General features: G+C 34.1%; 1 protein-coding gene across 1 annotated transcript; it reads left to right on the top strand.

Annotated features, from left to right (window-relative positions):
• The first annotated feature begins 685 nt into the window (after positions 1–685).
• LOC110898899 (ubiquitin carboxyl-terminal hydrolase 14) lies at positions 686–11,412 on the top strand. The gene is made up of 20 exons (XM_022145751.2): positions 686–955; positions 2,644–2,815; positions 2,925–3,037; positions 3,634–3,970; positions 4,054–4,148; positions 5,162–5,295; positions 5,376–5,432; positions 5,524–5,601; positions 6,531–6,585; positions 6,668–6,709; positions 6,812–6,892; positions 6,990–7,188; positions 7,884–7,941; positions 8,055–8,177; positions 9,217–9,305; positions 9,399–9,488; positions 9,587–9,757; positions 10,494–10,612; positions 10,703–10,817; positions 10,888–11,412. Exons 1-20 carry the CDS (start codon positions 854–856, stop codon positions 11,064–11,066), a joined length of 2,409 nt encoding a protein of 802 aa, XP_022001443.1. The 5' UTR covers positions 686–853; the 3' UTR covers positions 11,067–11,412.
• Positions 11,413–12,020: the final 608 nt, after the last annotated feature.

Here is a 12,020-nt window from a genome sequence, read left to right as displayed (position 1 = left end):
CTTAGACACTGTTAATCGTGTAACGTATCATTTTTTTTAATTAAAAAACTATAGCAATACTATATTCAAATTAAAGAGAATAAAATACTCGTATTTATAGTGTAATTTATTTTTTAATATTAATGTACAAAAAAATTATAACCGTTTAAAAATCATAGAGGTAGTTAGTTTTTTTATATGGGTATATAGTATAACTCATAACTAATTATTTATAATTTTGTTAAAGATGTAAAATAATGTATTAAGATGAGGGGATTAAAATGTGATAAGTGTTTAAAAGACTAATTTATCTTCACTTTAAGGCTATACTTTATGCATTAAACTAAAAAAGTTAACCTTTTTAAAATATCTTCCCTTTTGCATTATTTATAGGAGTCAAGTACATCATGGTCCCTATGTTTTACCAAAATTTTGGATTTTGTCTATAGTTTTCCAAAAATACATAGACGTTCCCTATAGTTTACACTTGTAATACATTGTCCTTAGTTTTTTTTTCTAAAAATACATGAATGGTCTCTTTAATTTGCATTTTGTGACGTATTTAGTACCTAACTTAAACAAGTTTTCGTCTTCTAAATATCTTCTAAATATCACAAGAAAAAAACAAGGTGTCAATTGAAAAAGAGTCCAAACTATAGGGAACAAAACCGAAGAAAAATGTATCAAAATCTTATTTGGCCTGTATAACTGAACAAGAAACACTGTTCTCCAAGAAACCACAAATACAGAGTCTCCGTTCCGGCTTCCAAATACTTATTAGGGCACCAAATTCGCACACTTCTTCACAATCTGTTAATCAATTCACAATAACCGCAATCTGAACTTTACGGTTCACCATTCGGAACAGAATCACATGGAAATGGAACTTCTCCGATCAAATCTCTCGCGAGTTCGGATTCCGGAGCCTACAAATCGCATTTACAAGCAGGAATGCTGTATCAGTTTCGATACTCCGGTGAGTTCTCGTTCTGTTTTGTTTGTTCAGTTTTTTCTAGGGTTTAGTGTGATTTTTTTATGATATGTTGTTGTTGCGGAATATGACTGGCTTAGAGTGATTGTATATGTGCGTGTTGAGTTGTTTTAGAGGTACGTGAATGTAAAATGTTGTGGATACTTGGATATTGGACACACGCATTGATTTTTGTGGATTGAATGATGTATGTGCAGTGATTATGTGTGAGATATGGCTTATGGAAGTAGATAAACTAGGATTGAATAATGTTTTCGATACTCAGGTGATTTGTTTTTGTTCTGTTTTCCCAGGGTTTAGTGTGATTTCTGTTGAGATATGTTGTTGTGAAATGTGTTTGGTTTAGAATAATTGTATATGTTAGTGTGAATGTATGTAAATGCACAAATGCAATGGATATTGGATTGATTATGTGTGAGATATGGCTTATGGAAGTAGATATGCTAAGAGTGTTTACAAGTTTTGGTTAGATGGAGGTCAATTTTGGCTAGTTTGCAGTTGTAGGGTTTTAGTAAGATGGTATGATTGTCTTGCATATGTGCAACTGCATAATGAGGAGTAATGAGACTTCACTATCTTTTTTGTTGGTTTCAGAGGATATAGATTATTTGTAGGAGCTATCCTTTGACTTTTGATGGCAAACTTGATGTTATTGTGAACTGATTATGTGTGAGATATGGCTTATGGAAGTAGATAAGCTATTCCTAGGGTTTAGTGCGATTACTGTTAAGATATATTGTTATTGCGGAATCTGATTGGTTTAGAATGATTGTATATGTGAGTATTGAGTTATTCCGAATGTATGTAAATGCAAAAATGACATGGATGTTGGATAATTGGAAACACATTCATTTTAGTGGATTGAATAAGGTATGTGTATTGATTATATGTGAGATATGGCTTATGGAAGTAGTTAAGCTTAGAATCTTTGCACATTTTGGTTTGATGGAAATCAATTTTGGCTAGTTTGCAACTCTAGGGTTTAGTATGATAATATGATTGTCTTGCATGTGTGCTTACTGGATCGTGATGACTTATGAAACTTCATCATCCCTTTTGACTTTTGATGCCAAGCATAATATTAGCTTGGTTTCCAAGGCGCTCCTTGTTGCGAGGAACACTCAGGTGCAAGCCCCAATGCCTTTGACTGCTTGAGGCGATGGGGAGGCGTAGGCATGAGGCGCGCCCCTTGGTAGAGTTATATATGGGAAGATTTTGTGTATTAGGATGTTGTACATATAGCTTTTTAGGTTGTCTATATAGGTTAATTATGTATGATATCATATATACAACGTATTTATATATAAGTTTTGACTTTTGGGTAGGTGATTCTGAAGAATCCTATGAGAAATTTAAACATACATTCACACACACACACATACATACATACAAAGTACCTTGCTCGCGCTTCTGCTCTGCAACCTATCCCCTCGGTGCGCGCCGCTATTTATAAAACCAAGAATATTAGTTAAATGCTAAATATTTTGGATTTTCTTGTACTTTGAAGCTTACTTTATGTTGTTTGAGTTCTGTTCTGAAAAGGTTAGAAACACTGTCTAACTCTTTGTGTTACATTTGAAGTATTTGTTGATCTTTTATCTGTTATATTGTGTGATGTGATGTGTACTTGAATTTCTTATTTTTGTACACGCATTTATGCTTTTTTTTTTCAGAAATCCGAAGGTGGATTGTTTGTGGACATGAACACGTTTCTTGCCTTTGGCAAAGATTACGTCGGTTGGAATTTCGAAAAAACTGGCAACCCAGTTTATTTGCATATAAAACAAACCAAGAAGCCGATTCCGGAAGACAGACCTCTGAAGAAACCTACACTGTTGGCTATAGGTATTACCTTTTGTCAAATTTTTTTCATAATGGACCCTGTACTCATTAATAAACCTTATGAAAATTGAACTTGCATGACCATTTCTATTTATATGGGTTCTTTTTGTAGGTATTGACGGCGGATTCGATAACCAAGAACCCGAATATGATGAAACTTACAGCATAGTAATATTACCAGATTATGTAACGTTTCCTTTTCCATCAGTGGCGTTGCCTGAGAAGGTTGTATTTCCACTTTTACTATACATCTTAAAATATTAGGGTTCTACATAGGGCTGCAAACGAACCGCACGTTCAACAAACAGTTCGTGAATCGTTTGGCGGGAATTCCGTTTGTGATTCTTTGTTTAATAAATGAACGCACATGAACAGAGGCCGCGTTTTTTCATTTATGTCATGAACGTTCGGTAATGTGTTCGCTTATGTTCGTTTGTGTTCGATAGTTCATTAATGTTTTCAATTTTTATATTTTATTTTAGTACTTTAAAATTCCGACGAATTATACATGTAATAAGTATCAGTGTATATAGTTCGTTGTGAACGCTTGTTTGTGTACGGGTATTTTCATTTGTGTTCACGACATGAGTTTGTGTTGATGAACATTCGTTACCTAAAATTAACAAACAAAAACGAACACGTTCATTTTCTTAACAAACGAACACAAACAGAATCTCGTTTGGTAAGCGTTCATGAGCAGCTCACAAACACATATCAAACAAACACAAACAAGGTTTTGTTCGTGTTCGTTCGTTTGCAGCCTTAGTTCCACTTCCACAATCTTGTTAACTATAAAAGGTTAAGTTCTGTTTTTTGAACAGGTAAGGTTGGCAGTTGATGCGGTTTTAATTGCAGAGGGTGCTGAGCGAAAAGAGCAAGTTGCATCATGGACAGCCGATAAGAAGCAAATTAGTGAACATGCATTGACCCTTAAACAGATAGATAACGGCGTCATTATTCCTCCATCTGGATGGAAATGTGCCAAGTGTGACAAGACTGAAAATCTATGGTTGAATTTAACCGACGGAATGATCTTGTGTGGGCGGAAACTTTGGGATGGCAGTGGTGGTAATAACCATGCAATTGAACATTACAATGAAACTCACTATCCTCTTGCCGTAAAGCTTGGAACAATAACTTCTGATCTGGAAGGAGCAGGTAATGCCGCCTTGTTTAAGTAGATTTCAAACGTTATTTGTCTTTTCAAATATAATTATTAGTCCCATATTTTGGCAGCTCAGATGTTTTTTCATATCCCGAGGATGATAGTGTGACAGATCCTCTTCTTGCGGATCATCTGGCATTTTTTGGTATTGATTTTTCCTCCTTGCAAAAGGTAAGTATCTGACAGTAGTAGTATATAGTATTTTTCTTTTACTATTTGTATTTTTGCATATTGTATTCAACTAGTGGGTTACCACTCGGCGCTCCACAACGGGTTCGAAACGTAGATAAAAATAAGCAAATCACAAGAGTTAAAGTTGTTTGATGTTTTAGTTAAGGGGCTAAACATGTCATTATTAAAGTTGAGGGGCTAAACATGTCTTTATTAAAGTTGGGGGGGCTAAAGTTGTTTATTATTAAAGTTGAGGGGCCAAAGTTGTTTATTATTAAAGTTTAGTGGCCAAAGTTGTTTTGGTTAAGGGGCTAAACATGTCATTGTTAAATTTGAGGGGTTGAACATGTCATTATTAATATCGAGGGGTTAAAGTTGTTAATATCTAAAGTTGAGGGGCTAAAGTTGTTTGATGTAGTTAAGTGGCTAAACATGTCATTATTAAAGTTGAGGGGCTAAACCTGTCATTATTAAATTAGAGGGGCTAAACATGTCATTATTAAATTAGAGGGGCTAAACATGTCATTGTTAAAGTTGAAGGGCTAAAGTTATTTATTATTAAAGTTGAGGGGCTAAAGTTGGTTAATGCCAAAGTTGAGGGGCTAAAGTTGGTTGATGTGACAAAATAGCATATTTATAGTATATATAACGACCTAGTTTTTATAGAACAAATGATCTTGTTGGAAAAAAATGAGTATCAAATTGCTTAATCATAGCCTCGGGGGAAATCTCTGAAATTTTCTAATAACAATTGGCATAGATTACAATTTATATGTATGCTTATGTTGAAAAGTTGCAGTAAAAACACATTAATGAATAACGATGTATTGGCATTATGGTTTTTAGGCATTTCAGTTTTTTCTGCACTAAATACGTTCATAAAGCATTTTGCCTGCTAAAAGTTTGACATCTTCTAATGTAGACATCGAGTGTTCAAGTTTCGGTTGTTGTGTTCATAAACATTAGCTGGACGTTTAAGTATTGACATTGATATATGATTTTAAATAATACAGACAGAAATGACAACTGCCGAAAAGGAACTTGACCAGAATACCAATTTTGATTGGAATCGGATTCAAGAAAGTGGACAGGAAGTTGAACCACTTTACGGGCCTGGGTATACAGGACTTACTAATCTTGGTAACAGGTATTTTTCGTTCTTTTTGATGAAATATATAAAATGAAATTTATGCTAATGTCTCGTGGTTCTATTGTCTCATCATGCAGTTGCTATTTGGCTGCAACTATGCAAGTTATCTTCTCAACTCGTTCATTTTGCTCACGGTCTGCATGCTATTGCTTTTTGATGGTTATATATTTATTCTGTTTCCACATGTATTATATGATTGTATCATCTTGTCTTCACCTTTACCAGATACTACAAGAACCAAAGTTTGAAAAGGGCTTTTGATATTGCTCCTGCTGATCCAACTGTAGACCTGAATATGCAATTGTAAGTTGTTACTGCATATAAATAGACCGCTAACAATCTAACAAGTATTTCTAAAATACATTTAAAAAGGAAAGGAGTATTACAAGGACTCTTCGTTGACACATTATATATAATATATATATATATATATATTAATTTGAACTCTTGATGCTGATGCATAGTAATTGAAGTTTTTTAGGTATTTGTTTTTGATTTTTTATTGATAATTATATATATAATTTTAGTTCAATTATAGATAAGTTGTATATATGATTGATTTTTTTCTTACCATGACAAATTGATCCAATATACGAACAACATAGGTACTAGAATTCGTTTTTATGTTTTTCTCAATGTTCTTACCGGTTTCATGACGAACCGATCCGATTCCGACCAAATAACATCAGACTACCAGTAAAACCATTGTTGGTTGCTACTATTTATAACCGATATAAGTTTAGTCGAAGACATAATTGTATTCGCCCATGTATACGTTTTGTTTCTTTTGATTGATATATCGAGTGCCTGTGTTGTACCCTATTCGTAATGGACCTAATCGATATCCACCGAAAACCCGCTGCGAAGCGCGGGGAAACCCACAAGTTATACATAAAATATGGTTACTTTCATTTCATTTTTATATTTAAGACCTTTTTTGTTTTCTTTTTTGGTGTTTTTTTCTTGATTATTTTAATCATAAGCATACACAAAATATGGTTAATTTTACATATGCTCTTTTTTATTTAAGATACAACTATTTTATTATTTACCATTTTTGAAATTCAATAAAACAAAACTACGGCTCTATTTTTTGAGATTTTCTATTTCGATTGTTATGCACCGAAATCCACCGAGTGTTCACCTGCCGCAACGTGCAGGGTTTCCAAAGCGAGTTATTTATTAGTGATTAACCATCACTTAGTAAATATAGTTTTTACTTTGAATGGCAGAACCAAACTTGCTTATGGCCTTCTTTCTGGTAAATATTCTGTTCCAGTGGTGCAGGTATGTTTAGGACCGTGACTTATCTTTGTTTTGCATTTCTAGTCTCTTATTGTGATTTGAACGTCATGTGTTTATTCTTCAGAATGATGACGTGGCAAATGCTGTGGACCCCTCTTCAAGTGCTGTAAGTTTTGTGATTGAATTTCTATCTCTGCAGTTTCATGTGTCTTCTCATATATTGTTGAAACTTGAGTATCTACTAACAGATCACCTTTTTATTTTCTAGAAACAAGAAGGTATTCGTCCCAGAATGTTTAAGGCCGTGATTGCAGCCAGTCATCCCGAGTTCTCAACCATGCGTCAGCAGGTACATAAATTATTTCCCAACATATTTTGTTTTATTTGCGCGTATCTTTTATTAGCATATTATTTATCTAGATGACTGAAAGTAAATTAATATGTAGGATGCACTTGAGTTTTTCTTGCATTTCATTGACCAAGTTGAACGGATTAATGCTGGTTGTCCTGAAGCGGACCCCGCAAGGAGCTTCAAGTTTGGTATTGAAGAACGGCTTCAGTGTCCTTCTGGGAAGGTTGCTTACAATAAAAGAAATGACTACATTCTCTCCTTAAATATTCCCTTAGAGAAGGCTACTAACAAAAGTGAGTTCATCCCTTTTAAGTAGGGGCTGTAAACGAATCGAACGAACACGAACAAGGCGTTCGTGTTCGTTCATTAAGGTATGAACATGTTCATGAATGGTTCACGAACGCTTACCGAACAATAATTCTTGTTCGTGTTTGTTCATGAAGGAAATGAACATGTTCATGAACACTTACCGAACCCAAACAAATGTTCAGGAACAAAAACGAATGTTATATATTCATTTAAAAAATACAATCTCATTTTTCATCCAAAAGATTACGAAAAATCCACAAAAAATAAATAGATAGTACTTAACATAATTAACATAAAACTTGAGAAGTTTGTCAAGCTTTAACACAAACTGATATTCTAATTCTAAAACTAAAGCCAATAAAATAAAAATATAACATAAAAAAACCTTTAAATGAACGAACACAAATGAAAATAAATGAACACATTAACGAACATTCACGGACAAATTAATGATCGCAACCTCTGTTCATGTTCGTTTGTTTAACTTATCGAACAAAACTTCACGTACGTGTCTCAACATTAATCAAACGAACGAACATAAACTAACTTCCAGTTGAACGATTCACGAACTGTTTGCTGAACGTTTGGTTCGTTTACAACCCTACTTTTAAGTCTTAACTTTTTACCTCACTGGCTGGAAGCCATTCTTATATTTGTTTATCGGTTATTTATATTTTAGAGGAAGTAGAGGAGTTTCAAAAATTGAAGGCACAGAAAGAAGCAGAGGGAAAGGAAATGTAAGTTTGAATGTCTGATATAGCTTAAACTTCAATTCGGTGGTGTTTTTTCGTAACGGAATAATCAATTTTTTAGAAGTTGATTAATGAAAATAATTTTTCACTGGTAACAGCTTATCAGACGAAATTGTACGCCCGAGGGTGCCATTAAGTGCTTGCTTAGATAGCTTTTCTCATCCGGAGGAGGTGCAAGGTTTCTATAGCACTGCATTAAAAGCCAGGACAACTGCAATCAAGTATACTTTCTCTGCTTTCTACTACCTTTTGAGTTCTTATTACTTATTTTAAGGTTTAAACTTGTTTATTTGTGAACTAGTCTCAAGCCCCACGTGTTGCTGCGGGGGCGTAAAACCGTGCCAAGTAGCACCAACGCCACACGATCGCCAACGACCTCCATCACCAAAAACTCGACTAAAAGAATAAAAGCGGCCGTTTCGGGTTTAATTTGGAGCGTAAAACGTATAAGTATAAAAATTTTATTCAACCACATATAAATTTAAAGATTATAAAGTGCGTGGGGTAAATAATGAAATAAAAAAAAATCTTATTCAAGTTAAGGGGTTAAATATGTCGTTATTCAAGTTAAGGGGTTAAATATGTCGTTGTGGGGCCAAAGGAGAAACAAATGGGGTAAATAATGAAAACAAAAAAACATTATTAAAGTTGAAGGTCTAAACATGTCGTTAAAGTTGAGAAGCCAAAGGAGAAAAGTGTGTAGAAGTATAAATGACTAAGCATGTGGTACAACCAACTATGCATAACTAAGCATGTCGTTATATATATGCATGTGTGTAGAAAAGTTCCGTTATTAATGGCTTGATTTGTGAAAGAGGTGTAAACGAGCCGAGCCGGAGCTCACCTAAGGTTGAGCTCAGCTTGTTTACTTACGAGAGCTTTGTTTCGAGATCTATTTCTTAAGCTTGACCTTGAGTTCGGCTCATGAGTGGTTTTTCAATCTCAAGCTTGGCTGGCCCAGCTTGTTAATTATTTATCTAATTATATCATTAACCGTTTTATATGCGTTTATAATTATTTTATCTGTTTATAATTATGATATATGTAACATAATATATATTATTAGGTTATTTTTATCAAAATTTTATTTAGTAATAAGTATTTTTTAAATGTATATCTAATATATTAAATAAAAATTACGAATAATAGGCTCGTGAGCCTACTAGAGCTCGATAAGTGTAGCTTGGGCTCAGTCTCGATTATTAAATGAGCTTTGCTTTATATGTATATTTACTTGTTGCTTCTTTGACCTCTTAATAGGACTACAGGCCTGACTACATTCCCTGATTATTTGGTGCTGCATATGCGAAAGTTTGTTATGGAAACTGGCTGGGTGCCAAAGAAGCTTGGTATATACACGCGCACGCACACACCTTTCTGTATATACGATTTTGTTTTATTTTTCATAAACTCATATTGTGACATTTTTGGGTTGGTTGTAGACGTCTACATAGATGTTGATGACATCATAGACATTAGTCCTATGCGAAGCAAAGGTCTTCAGCCAGGTGAAGAGTTGTTACCTGAAGAAGGTATATGAACTTCAGTGTTTGTTTAATTCAAATATTATTATTTGTAGCACTTGTTACGACTCTATTATATGAAATCGTGCTTTTACTGTACCGCGTAGCTTCTGGAGGTGAGGAAGAGTCAGCAAAGGTTTTGCCTAATGACGATATTGTTTCTCAACTTGCTTCAATGGGATTTAACCAACTTCATTGCCAAAAAGCTGCAATCAATACCTCAAATGCTGGAGTTGAAGAGGCAATGAACTGGTTACTTTCCCACATGGATGATCCAGGTTTTGATTTATTTATTTTTCTTACAAAAATACACTTTTACGTATTTTAAAAGAGAGTTAAATGCGTGGTTGGCTATGCAGTTAATATCGGTGATATATCGGTCCCTTAGTAAAATATCGGTGTCAAATATCGGTACCGATATTATCGGCGATATATCACCGATATTTGACCGATATATCACTGAATTATTGGTGTTAAATTGCTATATATATAAATTCTGCTTCATTTTAAAATTACCCATATCCCACCGATATCTCACTGAGATAACCTATATTTCAACTATCGGTCCTTGACCAATATCCGATATTTTACCGCATTAACTGCATAGGTGGTTGGTCCATGTGGTTTGCCATTTTTGCAGAGTTGGTCTCAAGGCTTCAATAATTACAGAGTTGGTTCTAGTGGTTGCAATTTTTAAACTCGGGTGATCCTTATCACTAACCTATGTTAAGTTATCCAGTTAAGTCTATGTTAAATATCTATTTTACCCCTATGGTTAAACAAACAAATAGAAATAACTGGGTCCCACCCCATCTCATCCTTTTTCCCCATTCCACCCTTTTTTGTTATCACTAAATATCTATTTAGTGATAAGGATCACCCGGGTTTAAACATTACAACCACTGGAACCAACTCTGTAATCATTGAAATCTTGGGACCAACCAGGCATTTATCTCTTTAAAAGATTAAACAACATATTGAAAAGGTGACACTTTTCTTTCTTCATTTTTGTAGACATTAATGATCCGATTCATAAAGAAGCAAAGAAGAATGATGTTGATCCATCAAAAGTTGCTACATTGGTGTCGTTTGGATTTGAGGAAGATATAGCTCGCAAGGCATTGAAGGCTTCGGTAATGAAAATGCTTTTTTTTTTTTTTTTTTTTGTGTTTTTTCTTTTCTTTTTTATATAACAAAGTTGTGTAATTGTTTGATTACTACAGGGTGGAGACATTGAGAAAGCAACAGATTGGATCTTTAATCCCAGTGCTGCATCTGGACCGTCGGATATGGATGCTACACCAAGCGTGGATGCCACATTACCTGACGGGGATGGAAGTTAGTTTCTAACTGTTTCATGCCTAGTACTTTTTGGTGTAAATGCATGTATTGATATTAGTTATTGCAGAATACCGACTGATTGGGCTGGTGAGCCATATGGGTACCTCAACTCAGTGCGGGCACTATGTTGCACACGTGTACAAAGAAGGAAGGTGGGTGATTTTCAATGACGATAAGGTGGGTGTTTCTAAAGACCCACCAAAAGACATGGCCTACCTATACTTTTATGAGAGGATTCAAAGTTAAGGTGGTTTCAGTCCGAAGTATTTGAGTTCTCTGTTTGTCCTCGATCTTTGCTTACCTGAGGGTTGCGATCTGTATTCCTTAGAGAAAAAGAAGACACGAAATGCTTTCCTTTGTACTTTTGGAGGCGAGGACTTTTTGATCTTTCCCCAGTACAATGCGACTTGTATTTGGTTTTGTATTGTGGCTTACAATTCCAAAGTGGTTACCAAATAGGGTTGCTTTCCTTGGTGTGTCTGAGATTTGCATGCGATACTGATAACTTAATTTGGCTAGGTATATATTTGCATGTGATTAGTGGGGTGTTCGTAAACCGCCCAAGCTGATGAAAGTTGGCCAGTTTGAAATATATTTAGTCTGGTTCATGGTTCGGCTTACTGTTGATTAATACAAACACATGGGTAACCATCCTAACTCAAAAAACAAAACTATAATACTCATTATAATCTTACTTGTAACAACATTATCGATAGGGTCGGTGAGCAACTAAACATTATAAATGATAAAATGTAAGGTTTTGTCACATTTGTCACTTTAGTTAAAAAAACTAAAATGACGATTTTGACAATTCTCAAATCTCAATGACGAATTTTAGCAATTTACCCATTTATTCTTTTATTTTTTAATTTTCTTTTTTATCTTTAAATAAAAAACAAAAAAATAGTTATAAATATAATATATGTATAGGTAGAGGTTTTTGTAAAAAAATGGTTTTTTTTTTTTGTGAGAAAGGTAAGAAAGAATCTACACCATTAGATCTTTGATCTAATGGTTGAGATCATAATGGCAAAATTGTAAATAATGTTTACTATTAAACATATTAATTTTTTAGATTAAGGGTATATAGGTAAATTTAAAATTTTTAAATTAAGAAACTAACATTAATGTACATGTAACTTCCCCTCTTCTTTTTTAAACGTCAATAACTTTTTATACGTAACCTTTTAAAAAAAATTA

The sequence above is a fragment of the Helianthus annuus genome, chromosome 13 (genome assembly GCF_002127325.2).
Source record: "Helianthus annuus cultivar XRQ/B chromosome 13, HanXRQr2.0-SUNRISE, whole genome shotgun sequence".
Taxonomy (NCBI): Eukaryota; Viridiplantae; Streptophyta; class Magnoliopsida; order Asterales; family Asteraceae; genus Helianthus; species Helianthus annuus.
Note: the sequence above shows the minus strand (reverse complement) of the source record. Positions and strands in the feature narration are given on the sequence as shown.